This window comes from Leptonotus elevatus, chromosome 9 (assembly GCF_054856555.1).
Source record: "Leptonotus elevatus isolate MCC_2025b chromosome 9, RoL_Lele_1.0, whole genome shotgun sequence".
Taxonomy (NCBI): Eukaryota; Metazoa; Chordata; class Actinopteri; order Syngnathiformes; family Syngnathidae; genus Leptonotus; species Leptonotus elevatus.
Genome location: NC_141247.1, coordinates 9,393,689 through 9,416,529, shown reverse-complemented (window position 1 = coordinate 9,416,529; position 22,841 = coordinate 9,393,689). Strand labels below are relative to the sequence as shown.

Here is a 22,841-nt window from a genome sequence, read left to right as displayed (position 1 = left end):
TTGTTTTGCAAGCTAATTTGGGTTCGAGCTATTTGGTTACAAATGTCTGTGGTTTAGAACGAGCTGTTTTCTTGTTAGATTTTTTTTTTTAAGTATTCAATATGTAAATAAGCTTAGTTCTGATTGCCCCTTAAAATCCTATAACAAAAAAATAAAAGTCCACTAATTGGTAGTTAACAAAATGTGGGCATTTTGTGGCAGGCCACAACGGCAGCATGCTGGTCTGGAAAGAACATTTTACTTAGTTTAGTTGCTATGGTCCTTTATTTGTCACTCTTAAGTCTGTGTCCCACTGAGGGGCGAACATTTGCGACGCTAACGAATGTTGATTTCACTTCAAGGCAGTGGCAAGCGGTCATAATAGTAATAATAACCTTACGTCTTACCGGGGACATACGGGTATTCCCGGATTTTTCTCAGCAAGACCTGTCTCAACGGTGTACGGCCCGTTGCTCCATTGCGTTTCGGAGATAGAGGGCCGACAAATGCCAGATTTCATGCCCGAGGAGGCTCCAGCGTTCTCGGCCGTGCTCCGCGAACCTCCGGCCATGCCCAGGAATGCTCCAGTGAGAATATAATTTCAAGTGGTCGTCCTACTGAAGTAGCCTAATTGAAATTGAGGAAGAATTTCCTCCCTCACTTTCAAGCAAGGGCGTACAAAAAACATAAAGGGTTAGCTGGCTGTCCACAGGTTAGCAAACTTTATTGTTGGATGAAACCTCTTGCGGCTCTGCTGCGATGTCATATTTTCCTCTCCCGGGTTGGGAGACTGGCTTCGTGAACACGTGCCATTTCCGAATATAAATTCCAACGTATGGGCAAGCTGCTTCAAGGTCTTAACATTTCCTAAACATTCTGTAAAAGTCAGTCTTAGTATTTTTTCTTGTGGCCTGGCAATTTTGAACATACTCAAAAGTAAAACTGTTTAGACAACGCTTAGGAAACTTTGCAACTTTTAACAAATTCTGACTTAAAAATAACATTCATTAGCGTCGCAAACATTCAATCCTTAGAGGGATACAGGCTTTATTTTGTCACATAGGTATTTATTCTGTCAAATAGAATTGAGCATGTTCCATAGCAGGAGTTGCTCAGTGACACATTTGCCAGTACATTGAGGTTTCTTGGTCAAGGTTTTTTGGTCCTGGTTTCTTCTTCAAGTTCTTTTGAACGAGGCCATCTGCATCCAGCCCTGCTCTCTGTGGTTACTTTGTATTTTTGGTCCACCATCAAGTCCGGCTCTCCGTTCTTACTTTGTATTTTTGGATATAAAGATTCTCTGTTTTTCTATCTTCTATCGTAAAATGTATACTTTTTAGTTCAAATTCCGTAAATAATTTTATGTTCAATTAGCATTGTCAGACAACATTTCAATCATGAATCATTATGTGAAACAATTGACAAGAGAATATCATTTAAAGTACATTTTTCATTTTATAAATATTATCGCAAATTAATTGACTGTCATTAGAATGTACAAAAGGGAACATTGCAGAAAATTCTCTGGCTTTATTCATAAACTATTTACAGCACACACAGAAGTAATACATCACAGAATGCAAGTATAAAGAAAAAACGACTGAAAAGTAAAATGCATTTTTCACAAAACAAAACGATAATGCCAATTTAAAAAGGCCACTTTCTAGGAAGCAATCCAAACAGTTTGCGTTTACAAAAGTACAGCAGATTTGGATAGAGAGTTGATTGTGTATGTGTCACAACACAAATCTCTCAATGCTTCCGTCCCAAAACTCCAGGACCACAATACAAATATTGACATAACTCAATCTGGAGCCTTCAACGTGCTTCTTGCATACTCAGTTCTTGCATTTGTTGTTGGACATCATCAATCATCTTCTCTTCCGTCTCCTTGCTGGTTTTCGACTGGTCATTCTGAAGCTCCTCTTCCCGTTTGGCCTCGTCAGGCCTCACATCAAGCTGCTCCGAGCTCTCAAAACAACCCGAATCCCTCGGCTCCTTGGTGTCCTCCTTGGGTCTGTCCTCAGCCTCCTCTTCCTTCTTCTCCTCAGCACTGGATTCATCTTCAGCTGCAAAATCATTTATATGTGTTAAGTACAGGATTTCTAAACATGTTTTTAGCTTTTTGTCGTAGTTTTAAAAAGAAAATGACAACTAACGAATGAATGATTTAACAAATTCACTTTTAACCCACGCACAAAAACATGCTTTTATTTTATGACTGTTTAGTTGTAACAATAAAACTTTTTTCTCCTAGTATTACAACTTTATTGTTGTAACTCTAGGCCTATGGGTTATTTTGGAAATGTTTGGATGCTAAGATTTGTTTTTCCTTAATAACTTTGCAATGCTATTGTGATAATATGACCACATTTCACTTGGGGAGGAGTTTAGATTTCTAACTGTAGAAATCTTTTCTCAGAACATTGTGAGTACACTTGACAACATATTCTTTTGTGTGACATTTTCTGGCAATATAAGAACTTTTACTTCATAAAATTCGGACTTTATTATTTTTATTATTATTTTGATTATTATTATTATAATAATAATATTAATTAATTAAGTAAATGTATTTACTTTATTATTTTCATCCCATTTTGACTCTGTTCTTGTAACATTTTGTCTGGTAATGTTATGACTTTTCCTCAAAATGCAGCATTAGAATACTTCATTCTCATAACATTTCATAACACATTTTAACTTGTAACTTGTGAGTTTTTCTGCCGATATCACAACTTATTTTTCTAACACCTTATGCTGGATTTGATCAATCTTTCCGAGTTTTTTATAGTATGGATGGCAAAAGTTGCCGCTGTTGATTTCATTTCGCAACTACCTTTGGGTTTAGTGTGAAGAAAAAGAAAAAGAAAATGTGAGACAAGATGAGCTCAAATATCAAGATGACTGAACATGCGAGTGAGTGTCTGTGTAAGCGAGCAGTAAAAAGTTGTTATGTCGCTGAGGCAAAGAAGTGGGATGGTGGCATAAAAGCCTCCCTACAGGCGCACTTCTTGTGTCAGGAATACAAGATGACTTACTGACTGCCTTTTTTAAAGATATGATGGAAAATTGACTTTTTAATACCTAAGTGTGCTCGAACTTTGTGGATTTGTGAAGTAACTACAAAGACGCATAGAAACTGTTTTAGATTGTGAAAAATGCGCATACAGCATTGTCTCCTTTAGAGTTCGGTTAAACTAGTTGAATAGACAGACATTAAGGAGGATCGTTAAACCTACAGTCTCGGAGCAGGTCGGCAGCACTCAGGATCTTGGCGCGTTGATCCGGGTCTGTGATGTTCAGCTCATTGAGGTGAGACTCCTTCAGGCCTGTAAAGTCATCCAGGTTCTGAAATCCATGCATGGACAGCAAGGAAGACAACTCCTGGAATGGATGCAGATCATTTCTCAGTGTTACACACTCACATCAGGCAACCAATCAAATTTGTTTTAGAACTGACTCCGCTGAAGTAGACACTAGACAGTATATTGTTTTGAACAACTAGCTTGTGGCTAATGATAAGCTCATGTATTTGTTGGCCTATAGATGATGCCATGGATAGGAATAGACAAACGCAAAACTAATGAGTGGGCTTCGCACCATCAGACCGATGCAGTCCAGGACCTCCTCCAGCGTGGATGGTTTGGACTTGTTTCTGTTGGTTTTGCTGTCACAACGTCTTCGCCTGGCCGGGGGGCTCTCGTTGGGCAGGAGATTGACGTAGATGAACTTAAAGGAGCCCACCTTGTGGTTGAGTTTTCCCGTCCAAGTGCCCACGGGAGGCTTCTCGATAATGTGGATGATGTCTCCTTTCTGGAGGAGGGAGCACGCACAATCATGATACGTAATAGAAAGTAGCTAACAGTACGCTAAGTCATGTCATCTGGAAGACTCACCTGAAGTTTCAGGGACTCCACATCGTAAGGACTGGGAGTGAAGTCAGTGTGCGCCACCGCGCGGCCACAGAAGGGTCCATTGAATGAGACCGAATTCTCCTCCAGTTTCATGCTGTCCCTCTGACAGTAACCGCTGTCCAGGCTCTGTCTGTCGCTGTCTGAAGAGGAAGGACACGTTTGGACCAGGATGCTTGATGGCAAAGAGGGTCAATGGTGAGGAAGTCTTACTGCCAGAAAAGGGGCAGGTGACATGACTGGTGTCTTCGGAGCCTGTGGAGCACATTGATGTCCTCTGGCCTCCCCAGTTGGGGGAGACTGGGGATAGTTCCTCACTGCTCTCCCCCTGAAGATGTTAAAACCAACGTGGTGTCAAGTTTGATGCTTTAACATAAAAATAATAAAATTAAGAAATAAAATAAAAAATATACAATAAATACAATTTTAATACATTTAAAAAAAATAAAATTATTGTGTAAGAAGTGAATGAATGTGAAAAACATTTAATAGTAAATATTATGATTTAGTTATAATAAAATATAAATATGAAGTAACCTACTTTTTAAATATGTAATTTATTTAAAAAGAAAAGAAAAGAAAAAAAGGGAATTTCTGCATGCAGTACATATGTTTCACCACCAGATGGAAACATTTATCAAATAGCACCAGTAACTCCTTTCACCTCTAATACATTGACACAGTGCATTATTACGAAGTGTACAGTGTTTAAAAAACTATTTTTATTTTTTTTACCCCTCCCTCTGCCAGAGCCTTCTGCACCATCTTGGAGGTTTTGCGGGTCAACGTGCGGGAGATGACGTTGCGCCACTTCTTGCTCAGGTTGCCACCGCTTTTCCCTTCATCTGCGACGCTCCCTTCCACCTGAGATGACACAAATGTTTAACCGTGAACTTTACTAATAAGCCATGGCTTCTACCCGTCAGCCCTTCTTTCGGATGTCAATGTTGCAAATGATATGATGTGATCAATGTAACCTGTAATAATGTATCCGAAGGGAAAAATGAATAAAACAAAAATAAAAATAAATCCTCAACATAATATGAAAACAATAATATTTGTACATTGTGTAAGGTTTGAGTTTCTTGCTGAAATACAGAAACACATTATATTGACGATTTGTTCTGCATTAACAGCTTCTTCTGGTGACTTGTTTTTTGTTTTGTTTTTGTTTTTACAGGTTTTAAGGTTTTCCTCAGATTTTGGCATTCTGACATCTTGAGTTTCACTGGTTGCAACCTGGTCAGCATCATTTGAATTGCCTCAAAGAAAAGAAACAGACTGGGATTTTTTTTAAGTGTGGGGGGGGGGTGCTATTGTGGCCCAAGATTAAATGTCCATCAGACCTATCAATATTTCAGCCATAATAATATTCATACAACTTTTTTCAAACCGATACCGATACTGTTTGAGAACTAACCGATACAGAGTACCGATATTGCTAGTATTTTCATATAAAGTTCATAAAATTTCTGGCACAGATGATGATTCGCACATGGATCAAACTGGCGCCTACTACTGCTAAGGAAGACTTTTACTCGCTGTTGGAAATATCAGTGTCTAGTATCGGCATCCTCCACGAGGCCTTAAAAAGGCCGGTATCTGCCTGATAGTGATACCTGGTATTGGTTCTCGCCTATCTCTAATTTTCAATTACATTAACATTTACTTGCACTGGTAGCTACATTTTGAGCCTTCAGTCAATTTCTGAACTTCGTCATCTGTCTGGTATCATGGGCGCACCAATCTTGGAAATGGTCCAGTGCTTTTCTGGAAAAGTGCCAAATCTAAACCTTCATCTAGACTAGTACGCATTTGAAAAAAAAAAAACTGAGTTATCTTATTCTAGTTCTCATATGCTGAAATGATTTATTTGCAATGACAACATGGCCAACATAGTAATTGTATGTGCTTATCAGGAAAAACAAAGTGAAACGTCTGTGGGCTGTTTGTCTGACAGACTGTTGCGACTCTTTGCCTGACTGCCTCTCGCCATGCAAAAGACATCCTGTCTGCACTTGATGCACAAAGCTCTTGATTGCAGAAAAATCATTAGCATTGACTTCCGATGAACTATGGTGTGCCGAATCAGGAAGTTTTGCACTTCTGCAACTCTCAGGCTTGTTTATGACCTGTGTTTATGAAATGCTTGGATGAACAGCAGCTGTTCCACTTTTCACTCAAGCAGTGATTAAAGTTACACTTCGCTATAGGAGCACCTGCAAAAATCCAATGCAGTTCTGTAATCTGAGTATTGTGCGTCGTGGGCGATCATCATCAGGCGTGACACAAAAATGATTCGATTGAGGCCTACTCACAGTCTCATCGAGGACAAACTCCTTATCAGGCGTGACGGGTGAGGTGACCTTGGGCTTCATGAAGTCCTTGAAGCTGCTCGACCTCTGCAGCGACAGCTGTAAACAAACACATTTACTTTTTATTTACATCACCATTTACTGTAATCGATGTTGAACGCCATCAGAAAAGATTAAAGGCGTACATACACACTCACATCCCACCGCTTCTTAGAATCTCCCCAAATGTGTGAAAATGTCACTGCAGTGTCATGACTTGCATGATGATGTCTGTATTTTTCTGTTAAAAAGGTCAAAAATACCCCAAACAACCTTTGACACACTTACTGCTATGTGGCGAGACCATAAAACACAACAATTTTTTTTTTTAACTCAAACAACTTCTGCTGCTATGATTCACCCTCGCAGAAGAGAGGAACTAGATCTTTTTTTTCTCATGCGCTAACAACTTCAAGCGGTTAGACTATGCATGTGTGTGTATGTGTGTGTATGTGTATGTGCGTGCGTATTGGTGAACTCATCTTAACCACAAAGGTTTGCTCCAACATATACAGACTTAATGGGCAAAAAAGAAAAGAAAAAATAAGTGTTCTAAAACTCCTCTATGTGTTTAAACTTCAAATGTGATAATGCAAAGTTGTGTACTATTTAAGTTAAGGAAATATTTCTGCTTATATCCCCTCGCATGTAAAAGCAGTGTGACAATCAAAAGGCTTTTCTCACCTTCTTCTTTTGCACCTGCTCCTTCTCCGAAGCGTTGGAAGGTTTTCGCCTCAACATTTTGTCGTCGACGGCGTGCAGGCGACTTGTATAAATTGAGTGAAGGTTTCTGTCCTCGTCTCTGGGTTGAGAGGAAAGATGTGAAAAGAGATGAGACAAGAGAGGTGCACTCCCCCCCGCTGCTGAAACAAGAGCACACGTTAAGGGGAAGTCACATGGCCGCGTAGCAAAAAAAAACAACACTACTGCACATTTCATTGTGCTGTCAGTTCTTCAATGCGCAATAAAAGCCATTTTGACCATTTTTGCTTTTATCTAGCCTCAGCAAAAACAAAACAAAACATTAATATAACATTGCGCTTTGAGACAAATATATAGTATCTATAGTATCATACTTAATAAAAAAAACAACACAAATTATAATTAAAAGTTAAAGACAATTAAACAGCTTTTGTCTCACTTTCTCTTTCAATGTAAGTTCATTCTGGTTTGCACACCTTGGTCACCTGGGGTCAGTATAAGTCACACGGATCTACTGTATTGGAGACTCAGCTCGATTCTCAGGATGTCACTACTATAAGTCGTTCTTTTTGTCTATTGCCTAAATCTGTCTATGTATGGTGCTGTACTTAAAGCTTTGTGGTTGATTTAAATACGCAGTAAAAAAAAAAGTTATATTTTTTTGAAGAATATTTACTAATTAAATCTTCAAAATTACTGCTGGCGGTGACATGAATGGACTCACCTGAAACCACACAGAATTCGTATCGCGTTTGTGCTTGCAAGTCAACAACAACAAAAATGACTCACATGTTGAAAAACTTGAAGTCAGGTCATTCGTATCTCAAGGCACAACTGGAGTCATTTTTTAAAAACTAACAGCATGGAAGCTTTGCATATTCTACAGTACAATGCACTTCTTGAAGCATACTGTTGCCACATTATTTTCCTTCTTCAGCACAATGTGAATCACGCTTGCGCTTTTTAAAGCTGTTGCTCATCTGGCCACTTTGTGCTTTTTCAGCGGATTTTCCTCAGCTGTGACTATTTGTCAGCACGTCCGAAGGAGGACCCTTTTTACAAAACAACAGTGGAGCACCAAAGTAAAACCAGGAAAACAAGACTGTGTTCTAAATTATTACGCAAATTATATATTTATTTTTATCTACCCCTACGCGGTATTGTGACCCGTTTTGGGCTTTTTGATGGTTCTGACCAAGCCATTTCAAAATAAAATACTGCCCACGGTTCATAGTAAATTCAAATGATATAAAATCATCAACTTTTAGAGTATTAGTCGATTATTTTTTAAGAAAACTTAAAAAAAACCTTAGCTCCAAATGATTACATACATCGGCATTTTAATTTTTTTATATGTTTTCATTTCAAGAACTGAAAAGCTCCCTATTTCACTGAAAAACATTTTACAGCAGGGACGTCAACCCCCAAAATTGTTCTTTCCAATAATGTTTATCATCTCTAGTTGATTTCATAGTTATCTACCTGTATATATAATAGTACATGTTCAGTTTGCTACTAAACTATGACAAGTTAGTACGTTATCTTCCAAAACTTGAAACAAAAATGGTGACGACGCGAGAAACATCCAAATCTTGTGATAATGTGTTTTCCCTTCGTGGCAGACGTACAATAGCAAAAGCAGAGAAGGAAGTAGAGCGAAAGCCATGTCTAGCTTGTTATTTTGGCGTGTTTGCAAACCGCACGAAGAGAGGATGCCCTATTTCGGCTTCCTCTTATGCCACTTCAGCTTGCTGCAGAACCAAAATTCTCATTTCATTGGCACGTCACGGAAAAAGATGAACTACACCTCCTGTTGTATTCTCTGAATACAACTTCAACACTGGCCACATTATTAGGTACCGTACTGCACAATATCATGAGATTGAATCCAAGAGCATTATCAAAAGCTTTGCCTTGACAACGATAATAATGGTCTGTTTGAATGGGCATTGCCAGAAATGGATTAGCGGAGTGTTTATTATTGTAGTTTGCATTCCGGAACCTAGAGCAAGATATGTGCATGGGAGGTGCAGGTATTATTTTTGTCCATTCAGGGTTATCATCCACATGTTCTACAGTACTGTAGTATTTGTGCCTGAACTTTGTGGAAAAATTATCACAGCAAAATCTTGTGATATTTTATTAGTAATTTTATATACACAATGGTGTAAAGCTATTTGTTTACTTTGACCAGAAACCTCAACTGAGAGTGGCAATAAAATGCTTAAAGCTTCTTTTTTGAGGAATTGTTCACCATTTGAAAAAACTGCTGCTTGTTGTGAAGTTAGGTGAATTTGCAGCTATCTAGTGCTCTGATATATAAAAAAAACCACATTTGTATGGGGTCATTATTGTGCCCAAAATATTTACAAATGCGTATTTTGTCCCACAAATTGGTAAAAAGAATTTGTATCGCGTACGCTGATTTGTATGCGTAAACAAATAGTTGAACGCGTATATATATCTGACCTGTAAACAAACACCGGGCGATTTGCAAATACATGTATGGACACTTTTGTGTCCACTAGGGGACGCTAGGGTCAATAATATTTTACGTTGTTGGCTGCAATCTAGGCCATAGCCGTTTGATTTTGTTTGTTTTCTTGTGTTTCGGGGGCCGGGGACATTCAACTATTTGTTTACGCATACAAATCAGTGTACGCATTTGCAGATTTATATCACACATTTGTGGATTCTCGTTACACATTTGTGACTTTAGTTACGGATACAAATTATTTGTACATATTTGTGGATCAAAATACGCACAATAATTGCCCCATACATTTGTCGGGTACATGTATCTCATGGCACCACTGTACTTAGAATCAGTAAGAATGAATCCAATTGCAAGTGAAACACATTCTAGTTTAATTAAAGCATCTGCAGTTTCATAGTAGGGTACCAATAATGTATAGATATTGTCGTTGAATAAACAAAAGGGACCGAGTTTCAAATGTTTGCTTCAAAGATGACAACAAATCAAAATCAAATAAGTTGGGCAGTATGATTACATAAATAGTTTAAAAGCATCTAAATTAAACAAAAGGTCATTTTAAAACTTGGAACAAAAATGCCAGTGCACAAATGTCAGCGTTTCCCCCTGATATACAGTACATTTTTAGAGTGCAACATTGTACAACACAGCCACAGCCAAAGTGACCAGGGTGGGTGAAGAGGAGTGGACATATGAAAATGATCCGGACTGCACAAGGGGTTCTGTGTGGCTCAGCATCCAGCTCTTCTCTTCATGGAGGCCCTGACGGTCCAACTCGGGACCCATTAACCTCCGAATGGTCTCGTAGTATTTGTTCAACCACTGCAGCTGGAGCGAGAGTGAAAAAAGCATTTTCTAAAACAGTAGCTCATGATCGCCAAAGTGGCATCTGGTGTTCCACAGGAGTCATTACTAGAACCACTTTTGCTCTGTGGGAATATTTATATATTATAATTTATTGAGATGTAGTCATTTTCTTTACATATGACGTAAGAGATGGTTTGTTTTTGACAAAGATCACTTTCATCTTTCAGTTGGAGAGAAAAAAGAAAGGTGGGGTTTAAGAGGAAACCAGCACTCTTACAGAAACGTCATGCATCTTTGAAACAAGAAATTGACATAAAGCTTGTGGCATAACATAATATTACGACCGTATAAACTAGCAGCTACTGAAAGATTTATTTATTTTTCATTAGCATACAATTACCTGGACTGGGCTGAGAAGAGAGATATCAATCAACTTCCTGTCATATGGAACCAAGGACACAGTGTCAAACGTCAGGTAGTTATGACCATACTGCAGGGGAAGGAGAGCGTCAATTACCATACGACACTTATTAAGAGAAAATGACTGAATGATAAATAATGACTTGGCTTAAATACATTTGTATGGTATGGCATAACCACTGCCACGTCTTCAATGCGAATCCCAAAGTCGTTATCCTTGTAATATCCAGGTTCTGCGGACAAAATCAGAACAGAAATTTGTGTAATATGAATTAAATTTTCATGCAAATGATCTAACAAAAAGTCTCACCTATAGATGTGAACATGCCTTCTCTAAATGGAATGTTGTAACTCTGAAAACCAACAGGCCCTAAAGTAGCAAAAGTAGCAGAGTAGATGAATATTTATGAACGGCATTTTTAAATATAAAACAGTGTGTACGAATAAGGGTAAAAATAAATCAGTGGAATAAAAAAATATAATGAAACTAGGAACTTCCAAAATACAAAACTAGGCAACGATAGTAGAGTATATTAATATTTCTTGTGATGATCAATCATAATAAATACAAAGTATAAAAATAGAAATAAGAATAGTATTTAAATAATTTAATAAAAATAATCAGTCTTAATGATTCAAATACAAACTATAAAAAAAGGTAGAGTACTGTACTACTACTAGTATTTATAAAATGTGCACTATTATTATTATTATTATTTTAAACTAACAATACAAATAAGAAAATAATCAACAAAATATAACACTGGATAGAAATAGTCCAATGGTTTAATATTTATTAGGTGTATTATTGTATTGTACATTAAATTATATTATATAATTACATTAAATAAAATAAAATAAGAAAATAGATTATGTAGAACTAGACAAAAATACTAAAATGTATCAATATTTAAGTGCATTATTTATAAAATAAAAACATGCAAATAAGAAATACAAAATATAAAACTTGTCTAATATAATACCACATTCGTATTAAATTGATTATTATAATAAAATAAAAATAAAAATAATTGGAATAAAAAATAAGAAATCTTAAAAAAATATATAAAATATGAAATGAGGCACAAAAAAAAGGAATTCAATATATTATTATTTAGTTATTGTATTATTGTGTTTGTATTATAAAATAAAGACTAAAATATGCAAATAAGAATAAAAATCAAAACTGAATAAAATAAAAATACAATAAAGTAAAACAATTAATATTAAAAAGTTAAACCCCCATCTTAATCTTTAAAAGCAGTTTAGTTTTTAAATTTGAATTAAACTTTCATGTGCAATACATTTGAACTGAATCATTTAAGTACAGTTATTTATTTATTTTAATTTTCCCTTGTTTAAGCGCTGAGTTAAAACTGTGTACAATGGCTTAAAAAAATGAATATTAATTTTAGTACATTTTGTTTTTGATTAACACTTAGGAGAGCTCAGTATTTTTTTGGTGCTTAGGCGGTCCTTAGTGTAAAAAAGTACGAGACAAAAAAAATAATTAAAAAATGGCGTACACTCATGAACCCCGAAATAATTGCCAACCCCGTGTCCTGTGCCATGGCCGTAGTTGAGGCCCACTTCCCACAATGCTCTGCGGCCCAGCATCTCCATGTTGGCACCTGAGGACGGACCACAAGCTTATCACTCAAACACAGCAACAGTCCAATACTGCCATCTAGTGTTACACTGAGACTTCTGAATGAACATTACCCACCTCTGGTCCCTGAAGGAAATATGGTTCTAGATATTTCGATATTTCCCATAAGCACTCTGGTGTAGGCCTCCTTGAAAATAGACATAAGTCAACGTTAGTTATTTTCACATTACAAAAGTGCCAACATGGAAGGTAATAAAGTGGTGCCTTGAGATACGAGTGACTGACTGTCACTTTTTTTGCTTTGATATGGTGGCAGTGACTCACTATGACTATGTATCAGATGCACAGTGTTACCTTTTGCATAGCTGTGGGGGACCCCCAATGGACCGTCCGGGTGATGTCGGTTGTCCCGTCTCTGACAGCGTGGAAAGAAGTCATGACACCAAGTCAACCACAAGTGACGTGTGTGTGTGTGTGTGTGTGTGTGTGTTGTTACGCACAGATACTGGCCACCGGAGTCCACCAGGTACATCTCATCCACCGTCAGCTTCCTGTTGCTTTCTACTGTTGGGCTGCAGCACGAAAAGACAACGAATCAGCACTGAAATCGCATTTAGCATGGAGTGACTATGACTCTTTTTAGCTTTATTAGATGAACAAAGGAGCACGTTTTTTCTCGAGGCTGAAATATAAGAATGGTATTCATTCATTACTCAATGGGGAAAGATGATTTGAAACACAAGTGTGTTCACGGACCAAATGAAGCCCGTATCTCAAAGCACCACTGCACTGTACTTACACATGACCAAATTATATTTACCTGTAATGTGCCAGTGCAGCATTAGGTCCACTTGCCGAGATGGTCTCAAAGCTCGGCCCCCTGCTGTCCTTTTGTTTGCTGAAAATATTCATTTTCTTTTTATATATTGAAGTTTTCAGATTCTATCGTGATTTTGTACGTACAATGTTGAGACTGACCTGCGACAGTGGTTGACATACGCAGAGGCGCTCAGCTCCGTCTCCTTTCCTGTTGGCACCGCCTTCTCCAACCACATGAGGAGCTGCATGACAGCTACGGCATCTCTCACCTGGAACGCAGTCACAACCACCCACTGAGCAGTAGAAGAAACGTCATAAAAGAATAATGCTAGCCTGGTTCCTATCTAACCAAATTGCAGCCCAGTAACAGTAACGTAGGCATGTATTTGTGTGTGTGTGTGTGTGTGTGTGTACGACATACGTGAGCATCCCTCAAGATGCGCTGCTCAGTGTCATCTTTCACAGCTTTGGTGGTCAGCACAGGAGAGTAAGAGCTGCTCAAAAGTTTGTCCTACAGGATGCAAGTTAGTAAATTTAAATTTGGACAAATGAAATCACACAAGGAGGTAAAGAATACGGGTAACAAACGGTTCATACCGTATCATATCATATCATATCATATCATATTTTAGCAATACCGACATCAAATACCAGTCAAAGTCTGTGGGGAAAGTGTGAAGAACACACCAAAAATCAAGAATTAAATTGGATTTTGCTCTAAACCAGCATTCATGTCTTCATAGAGTAACTCAATATCTAAGTTTGAAGGTTGAGCAATGGCGGGGAAAAAACTAACAAACAAACAACTAAATTACCTAATACCAAAATATTCAAAAGCTTCCTCCCTATATTGAGAGCCTTTCAGTTAGCTATATCATACCATTTCAGTATGTTGTGTGAGAGCATTTCAGTTTGTTATAATATTTCAGCGCTTTATATGACAGCATTAGTAGGTGTGAGAGCATTTGAGGTTGGTATCATAGTTCAGTGTGAGACCATTTCAGTTGATCATATTTCATTTTCAGTATGACATGTGACACCTTTCATTATATTAAATGAGAGCATTTCAATAAGCACTGATCCACAGCCCTACTAAATTAGTAGCTTATTAGTGGCTGAAGTAAATAAATGAGTAGCTCATTAGCAGCCTGATGACGCCCTGAGAGGCGAAACACGTATGTTTCATAAATTAGCTCATTCCTGACACCACTAGTACTCTATTGAGCTGTGCGGAGCAAGCTCCCCTTGACGTATATATGAGAGCATTTCAGTTTGAGAGGATTTCAGTTTATTACTTCATAGCATTTTAGTATGTTAGATGAGAGATGTCAGTATATTGTATCAGAACATGTGTGAGAGTGTTTCCATTTATAATATGAGAGCATTTCATTCATGTGTGAGAGCATTTCAGTTTATTTTATCGGCTGAATTTCAATATGGTTGGTGTCGGTGACGGATGTTCAGTATATTGTATGAGAGTATTTCAGTAACGTGTGAGGGTATTTCAGTAATGAGTTGGAGCCGAAACTCGAACCCACAGACAGACGTGCTAACCAGTAGTGCAGCCTGCTTTTCTTTCAGGTTGAATTTCCACAGTCACACTTTCAGATTCTTTTCCCCAGGTGTCCAAATACTTTTGTCCATTTAGCATATCATGTAAATTGTTCACCAAGAATGCAATATTAGTGCCATACCTGCGGTTTTATGACCTCATAAAGTGCATAGTTGGTGTACTCGGTGCCAATCCACACTTTGACCCCCGGCCGGCTCACGTACTCCTTGAGGTGGTCCAAGATGGCGTCGTAGCTTTTCAGCTGCACGCAGAACGGCCCATTGCATGAGGCGTTCAGGTACACCCTCAGCTCTTCTGTCACCCTTTCTGTGTGCAAAAAGAGCCTGACAAGCATGTCGTGAGTGAAGATGATGATCACACAAAGTAAACCATCAGGGTCCAGCAGGGACATAATTCAGGATTACCTCTCACACATGCACTTCTGAAATGCTTTCAGCCACACAACTGAAAAACGTTCCACTCGCATACACTAGGGAAACACTCTCACAGTCAAATAAAAGACTCCACACAACTGAAACACTGATAAGCACTACTGAAACACTCACACACAACTGGAACCCAATCTAATTCATACTACTAAAACTCTCATGCACACTTCTAAAACGTCTCAAACATGACTGAAACACTGCTACACTACTGAAATGCTGTCACATGCAAAACTGAAAAGTTACTCTTATGTCTCCTACTGAAATCCTCTCACACGAATCCTCCTGAAACGTTCTCACACAAACTACTGAAATGCCCTAACAAGCACTACTGAAACACTGTCATGCACAATTTGAGTTGCTGCCAAATCCAATTGAAAAAGGATATACTCTCGCGAACCCTCTCACACATACAATAAAATGCTGACTCATATGCAACGTAAAATGCTCTCACACACAAAATAAACATTCTTATAGCCTCCTGAAACTCTCACACATAAAATGAAATGCTGTCTCACAGGCTGCTGAAATGCTCTCACACTCAAACATTCTTACATTCAACTGAAATGTTTCCAGAGACACTACTGATACTTCTCACACACTACTGAAATGTGTATTTCAGAGAATATTAAATGAAATTACCTGAGGATATCCTTCATCGTTAATCATTAATCTTTTTTTTTTTTTTTTGTATTTCTTGACACAGTATCACAAAAGTGTGATCATGTGAGTATAGATTTCATTTGTGGTTTGAGGGCATTTCAGTTATGTATGAATTTTATCCTTGATGGCCTCTCATGAGGATCAATAAAAATGTACCAGATCTCGTCCATGGTCAGCAGCGTGTATGAGTAGAAGAAAGGGTTGTATGGGATGTCATTGCCGCGCATATTAAGCAGCCCTTGAAAATGACAAATGCAAGTTATGTATATGAACTTTGCAGTCTGCGCGTAAGATGCTGTCGATTTTAAAGTGACTTACACGCTGTCTCATCAAGTGCTGACAACAGGAGAGCTGTGGGCTGATAAGGATTCTCCTTCATCTGATTTCGGATTTGTTCCACTTTCATCTGCCAGGACCGTTCTGTGGACGACATTATATTACATAAACAGTTATGATGAATAATCTTCCGATCTCAGCTTACTGCATGAGATTCAATCGGGTCATCACAGGGCACATAAACAAACATATGCATTGACAATTTAGAGTCTTTAATAAACAAAACATGCCAGAATTTGGAATTTGGGAGGAAATACATGAAATCCCATGCTAACTTTAAAATTCATCTATTCTATGTTTTTCTGTCGAACCTATGCTATAACTATTAGCTGAAAATCTCGCCCATGTACGTTTTTTGCGCCCTTACTGAAACACCCCAGGCGGGGCCAAGGCCCTCTTTATATAATAAATGACAGTCAGAGGATTTTTTTCACAAGAAGTGTTCCTGAAGAGCAACACACGCAAGCCAGGATGAAAGATAAAAAAAAGATTAAAAAAAACACATGATGCTTTTTTGATATTATGTGCAAATTTACACAGGCATTAAAATCCCAGCAACAATGCATCATATTCGTACTGAGTGTCCTTATCCAGGTATGCTGTCAAATGCGTGCACACACATTCGATTTATGATGCTCTCCATTTGTTCCATTACCTACATGTGACCTTAAAGGCTAAATGAGGCTATTGGCCGAAATAACTTCCTTCCTTGTCCGTCCCCCCAAAGTCGGCATTAAATCTGTCAACCATAAATACATCACCAGGTTGTTTATGGCCACGCCACATCGTAAAATGTATTTATTTATCGGCACCCAGGTAAGGGAGGGCAACGCACGTATGACTCTGTCGGGCAGGCGGATGAGACTATCAGGCGATATGGGAGGTCTGTCCTTCCACACTTGGTCCACCAGGTTGCCAGGCATCGACTTGAGACTCCGATTACTCGACTCCAGACTCATTGCGTAGTCTTCCTGCGTTTCTAATGGAGCAAACGGCAGACGATGAAGCACTCTGAGGCTAATCAATCAGGAGGGAATCGTCCGTCTGTCAAACTGGCGTCAGCGGCCTCCGGTGACGTTAACAAGGAGTGACGGAGGCGGTGATAAAGACTCACTGAGAGAGAAGAGGAACGGATCAAAGCCGATCTGGCCGCCATTGGGTACGTCTGAGATGAGCCACTCGGCTATGCTGCTTATGGACACTGTGGAACGACACAGATGACATAGCAACGTTATTGATGATTCACAGCACTTTGTCTTTAAAACAATCGATTAAGGTCGAATTTCACAATCACAATGGCTGCCACAAAGCTTCTCTACGTAATGTTCAATACCACTTTTTTTTTTTCCAGACTGATACAATCACAAAAACTCTTGAGTAGTCGCAGATAAAGTAAGACCAACATATCCCATTATGGCATTTTTCCATAAAATCGCATGAATTTGATGGCAATTTTTTATCATTCTCATTTCTAATTTCCCAAGTACAAATACCTTGAAATATCGCCAGGAATCGACCCGAGACCGATACCTGGTGTCGGTACTCGCCCATCTCTATTTAAAAGTATTAAGACATTTACCTGAAATTTGCAATTCCATAGTCCTGTTTGATTTTGAAGTATTGCTTTGGCTCTATCATGGACCTTTGAACATTATCCTGATTTACCCTGAAGTACTACAGCTATAGTACTGTATTCAGTAAATTATGTGGAGTAAATGTTACTTTAAACTGAGTCTATTTGGTCCCATTCAAGAGTGCTAAAAGTATTTTTTGTGTGTATGAAAGAATTTGCCTATTACATGAAAAAAAAAATACTAAAGATTTTTCACTCAGAAATTCTCAGTAAATTTTGCAAGGAGAGATTTTGACAAAATTCTACTAGTTTATTTAAAGGGACATTCAGCGATTCCTAGCGCCATCATTAGAAGCGCGCACACTACGGTGGCTCAGAGAGACCACATTGCGCACGCCTACCGCCAATTCTTATTTTGCCTGAGCAAACGACGGCGATTTGCCAGCCGCTATGAAGCCCGGCGAGCGACGCCGAAATTCCGAGCTAGCTGGAATTAGCCGGAGCAACTAACAAGAGCGGCTATCGGGAGGAGCTAGTTAAAAAAAAAGCTGGTAAAAGCTTGCGAGAGCAAAGCAGAAAGTAACAAGCGACTCATGGGAGTTACTGACCACCGGCAGACCCAGATGTGGTAACCCATGGTTCAGACTCTCGATAAAATACAGACCGAGAATTACTCTCTTCTAGGTGTAAATTTTACTCTATTTAGAGTGGAACAAAATAGACTCAGTTTAGAGTCAAATTTACTCTACAGAAATGATATGGCTAGCCTGCAACACATCCGGTTTTGCATGGAAATTGGTGTGTCGCTCTAACATGCACAACGTTATTCCATCCAGCCGATGTAACAAATATATCATCGTACCATCAGTAGCATGCAGCTGCATACATAATTTTTTTGTAATTAAAAAGGGATTAATGCTGCCAAAAAAAGATTGTTTCAACAAATATTAGCATTATTCAGTTGGAGAACCTGCGGCAGAACTGCACATTTTGCATTTCATAGTCATGAGACGCTGTGACCGGATGTAGCAAAGCAGCCCCAAGACATAAGAGAGATCAAGTTGTCTGGCACTGAGCAACCCATTGTAATTCAGGATGTCTTCAGACTCTCAACATTTCACTGTCCCCTACTGGGATTCAAGACACCCTGTGCTGGATGAAGCTACATCTTGGTCTCAGTTGTAGGTCAAGGGTCATCCATTGAGATCGTTTTGAGACCCACCGTCTTTTCGCAGCTCCCAGTTGCAGTCCATCTGTCTCTCCGCTTGGACCCAGTAGCGGCTGTCCGTCCACAGCGCCGCTTTGCCCGGCGTGACCACGGCCGTGCCTGCAGACAGGCGGGAGCATTAAATTACAGATGCCAGTGAATGCACCGCAGTCGGCTAATGTATGCAAGCGGGGACACGGGAAGGTTGAAGGGATCTCATAATGTGAGGCTTCACTGTTGCCATTTTTTATCTCTCTATTCCACACGGGAGGATAAAGTGAGTTTGCCGAAGCTGTGGGATAATTAATCCTGAGTAAATCATCATTTTTCATTTAGTGAGGGGGAGGAGGATAAAAGTAGCTCAGATGCGGGATGTTGAGTCATTGGAAGGACGAAGAAAAAGACGAGGAGGAGGAGGAGGAGGAGGAGGAGGAGGAGGCTGCTACCTGCAGAGCCTGTAAAACCCGTCATGAAGGCCATCCTTGCGTCACGCGGTCCGATATATTCACTCTAACACACAGACACACTGTTAATCATCACACAAACAGGAAATGCATTTCATGGTGATTGACAACTGCGGTACCATGTGGGCGTCCGTGCCCGGGATAATGTAGGCCGAGATGTTGGAGACGAGCATGTGTTCTCGCAACTCGTGCAACTGGAGACTGCTGTTCACAGTTGTGCTCGGGAGGTACTGACACACACACGCACACACACGCACACACGCACACACACAGAGTAAAAGACAGATTCATTAACACGAATAACTGCTGACTCAGCCTTTCCTGTATCTCACATTGTAATCATTTATCATTTAACTATTGCACCACGTGTCACAATAACAACAATAGTGCCTATCTTTCTGAGCATTTATAGACTCAAGCTTATTATTATAAATGATTACATATTACGAACATTTTAAATGTAATTATGTAATTTCTGATCTTAAAAAAATAAAATAAAAATTAACACAGGAAGGCTGGAGCCCAGATTTGAATGCACAACCCCTGAATTGTGAGGCAGACGTGCAAACCACTCAAACACCATGCTGCAAATTCAATGATAATAATAATAATAATAATAATAATAATAATAATAATAATAATAATAATAATAATAATAATAATAATATTAAAAATAATTCAAGAATTAAAAAAAAAAGTCTCTATTTTATGGACTTTAATTAACATTCTTGCAACTCAAAAACAGCCAAAAAATAAAATAAATAAAATAAAATAAAATAAAATATTTTAAGAAAATAATATTTAAAAAATAAAATAGGACAAATAAAATATTTTTTGCAATGACAAATTTGAATAAATGAGCTTTTCTAATACGAAATCAAAGGTAACAACAAAGTCGTTTGTGCCGTGCAGAGCTCACCGGCGGGGACAAGGTACAGTTCCTCTCGGTGGCCTCAAACAAAGCCACTCCGTTGACGTTTCCTGAAATGAGAAGAGACCTTGAAAACTTGCCCAAAGCGTTCTGTCAGCACTTTTTGTTCAGTACCAAGTTGGTTTCTCCTTGGACACGAACACTGGCAGGACCTTTTAGACAAGCAAAGCCAATAAATCACAAAATGAAGCGTAGTCGAATTCAATAATGTACTGCTGTTGATCCATTTTTATGCACCGGAATTGGAGAGCAGGTAATGAATTCTGTTTAGCAGGATACGTTTTCTCTACTGAAAACTGACCACCGTATTATTAGTATTTTTTTTTATGTGTCAAACACATAATAAAAAAGGCACATTGAACTTTCAAGCTTTAACAACAACTGTCATTGTGTCTTAAATGTGAGCCAACACAAGCAAGAATCACATCAATGAGGACAAAACAGAACAACTTTTTTTTTTCCAATTTACCTGTCAGGACCATCAGAAGCAGAGCCAACATGGAGAGCATCTTGCCTCTGAAGCACATCCACACAGCAGGTGGGCCGAGGCGGGTCGGGCCTGACTGGAGCAGGTGCGCCTTTGAGCGTTCAGTCAATGTGAGTTTGTGGTGCGAAGTGAAGTGTACGTACTGTATGCGGCTCCCCCACCCTGCCTCCCTCTCTCTCTCTCTCTCTCTCCTTATCTCACCCACTTCCCTTCCTACTCCTCTTCCTCCGCCTCACTTGTCCCCTGACAGCAATCATGTGATCTGCATTCATTTATTTTTATTATTATTGCTCTCTGTACTAAAATAGGGGGAAAAAAATAAAGAAAGTGTGACACCACACTTTCATGCCATCTTAAATTCATAAAGTTGCTTGACCCCAGGTGTTGTTTTTAAAAATGTTACAAAAAATTAATTTTAATACTTGCTTTGAACATACAGTGCAAGATAAGTTCCCCCAGCAGTTGGCAGGGCGTCCTGGTCTGACCCTAGATAAAAAAAAAGAGTAAGAAGAAAAAAAAGAGTAAGAAGAAAAAAAAGATTAAGAAGAAAAAAAAGAATTTGTGTGGAAAATAAGTGCTGATTTTGCTTAGTTCTTATTGTTTTGATTTTCACTCCTTGTTCATGCTGCTCTGTATATGAATGCAAATTGCAAGTTTTTATGTATGAACCCCTTTTTTGTGTATTTATTTTATATAATAATAGATGTATTTTAGTTGACATATTGTTACCAAATTTGTAAAGCACAGGTCGTGTGTGTCACAGGTGTGATGTTAGGAATGTAACGATATCTAAACGTCACGAATCATGATACAACATTATTATGATGTTGTCGGGTGGTTGGCGATATTAATAAAAGCTCACAATGCTGTATAAAAACACACAATATTGTAAAAAAAAACAACCAAAAAACCAAAAAACCCCACAGTATTGTGTTTTGGTACATGAGAGCAGTGACAAAGAAATAGGCTTGGCCAGTCATTTTATTTTAAATGTCTCATCTATACAATGCTAATCATAATTATACATATAGTTCAAATAGTACAGGTAAAATTAACCCCAATGCACATAAACGACCTAAAATCACTAACACTTACATTAAGGCATTTACTTGCTAATGCACGTTTACATTGTGAATAGAGTAAATTTGGCCTTTACGTGGGTCTAAACATAGGTGGCCAAAAAGTGCCTAATTAAAATTAAACTATGAATCGCAAAAACACAGTTTATTGACATCCACATGCAGACGCATAAATAGAGTTGTCGCAGATCTTCACTTTGGTTGGAGGTTTTTAACGGAATTGTTATAAATTAAAGTAAATCTGCTGTTTCGTGTAGATGACTGCCAGGCCAAACCTGAGAAAACTTGTTTTGTAAAGGCCTCAGATAGATGATAGATTCAAACTTTTGCTGTCAAAATGGATTCAAAGTGTTTTTGAAAAGAGCTCGGTTGGTTCATGTCACCTCATTGCAACTACTGTATGACGCTTTGAGACAGATGTCAGATTCCAAACTGTCTGAGAACACGTCCCGTTATGCATACTGCATACGACTCTTTCTGTCATCAATAGGAAGTAGGGGGTGTGACACACTCGTTGCAGTTTGTGGAGGGAGCTTAACTTGACAAGTCAGGCTACATGTTGTAAATCATAACAGGACGTGAAAGCAGCTGTGTCCGGTTTAGCGCTCGAGCAAAAAGAACTACAACGCACATTTGTTGAAAGAAATCATCTCACATTTTCGAAGCAAGAAGGAACATTGGCTGGATCGGAGCTCTTCATTCTGATTGGTGCATAAAAGGTGGAGCAAAGTCACCGGTGTCATTCTGGAAAGATAACCTACCATCAATAATTCATGTTGAATTTGTTTGTGGTTTCTTCAGCAGCTCGTCAGTACACATACATTGCTCGAAGATATCCTGCATGATTTAAAAGAATTGTTGCACCTGCTAACTGACACTTTGGAGTGGAGCAATTGTCCATCGACAAAATGAGGTCATATTAGCGAGTTTGTGTGCATGTGTTCATCGTCATCTAGTTATGAGCAGTGATTTGGCGGCTGTGCTGTCAGTGTTTTGGGGCCACAT

At 38.7% G+C, this 22,841-nt stretch overlaps 2 protein-coding genes across 3 annotated transcripts; both read right to left on the bottom strand.

Annotated features, from left to right (window-relative positions):
• Positions 1–1,494: 1,494 nt before the first annotated feature.
• Positions 1,495–7,873, bottom strand: sash3 (SAM and SH3 domain containing 3). Of its 2 annotated transcripts, XM_086085081.1 has the most exons (9): positions 7,739–7,873; positions 6,932–7,049; positions 6,212–6,307; positions 4,629–4,757; positions 4,107–4,221; positions 3,879–4,036; positions 3,583–3,795; positions 3,222–3,366; positions 1,495–2,048 (listed from the first exon to the last, which is right to left on the bottom strand). In XM_086085081.1, the coding sequence occupies exons 2-9, from the start codon at positions 6,986–6,988 to the stop codon at positions 1,798–1,800; spliced, it is 1,164 nt and encodes a 387-aa protein (XP_085941207.1). In that variant the 5' UTR covers positions 6,989–7,049; positions 7,739–7,873; the 3' UTR covers positions 1,495–1,797. The 2 variants fall into 2 exon arrangements, with proteins under 2 accessions (XP_085941207.1, XP_085941206.1); XM_086085080.1 differs by lacking the exon at positions 7,739–7,873 and having other exon boundaries at positions 6,932–7,091.
• A 1,920-nt stretch (positions 7,874–9,793) lies between these two features.
• On the bottom strand, positions 9,794–20,905 carry xpnpep2 (X-prolyl aminopeptidase (aminopeptidase P) 2, membrane-bound). Its single transcript, XM_086084896.1, has 21 exons — positions 20,740–20,905; positions 20,259–20,320; positions 19,459–19,569; positions 19,322–19,385; positions 18,891–18,995; positions 17,210–17,296; positions 16,931–17,074; positions 16,078–16,179; positions 15,916–15,997; positions 14,793–14,994; positions 13,520–13,609; positions 13,258–13,367; positions 13,100–13,177; positions 12,780–12,851; positions 12,634–12,694; positions 12,397–12,466; positions 12,197–12,301; positions 10,981–11,040; positions 10,827–10,903; positions 10,651–10,740; positions 9,794–10,271 (listed from the first exon to the last, which is right to left on the bottom strand). The coding sequence occupies exons 1-21, from the start codon at positions 20,795–20,797 to the stop codon at positions 10,068–10,070; spliced, it is 2,034 nt and encodes a 677-aa protein (XP_085941022.1). The 5' UTR covers positions 20,798–20,905; the 3' UTR covers positions 9,794–10,067.
• Positions 20,906–22,841: the final 1,936 nt, after the last annotated feature.

Excerpts from the sequence above, each read along its gene's own strand:
- xpnpep2 (XM_086084896.1), bottom strand. The coding sequence starts at position 20,797 with ATGTGCTTCAGAGGCAAGATGCTCTCCATGTTGGCTCTGCTTCTGATG. Across the intron at positions 20,321-20,739 it reads GCTTCTGATGGTCCTGACAG|GAAACGTCAACGGAGTGGCT; the intron begins GTAAATTGGAAA and ends TTCTCATTTCAG. Across the intron at positions 13,178-13,257 it reads TATGTCAACCACTGTCGCAG|CAAACAAAAGGACAGCAGGG; the intron begins GTCAGTCTCAAC and ends GAATATTTTCAG.
- sash3 (XM_086085081.1), bottom strand. The coding sequence starts at position 6,988 with ATGTTGAGGCGAAAACCTTCCAACGCTTCGGAGAAGGAGCAGGTGCAA. Across the intron at positions 6,308-6,931 it reads AGCAGGTGCAAAAGAAGAAG|CTGTCGCTGCAGAGGTCGAG; the intron begins GTGAGAAAAGCC and ends GTTTGTTTACAG. Across the intron at positions 2,049-3,221 it reads TGCCGACCTGCTCCGAGACT|CTGAAGATGAATCCAGTGCT; the intron begins GTAGGTTTAACG and ends ATGATTTTGCAG.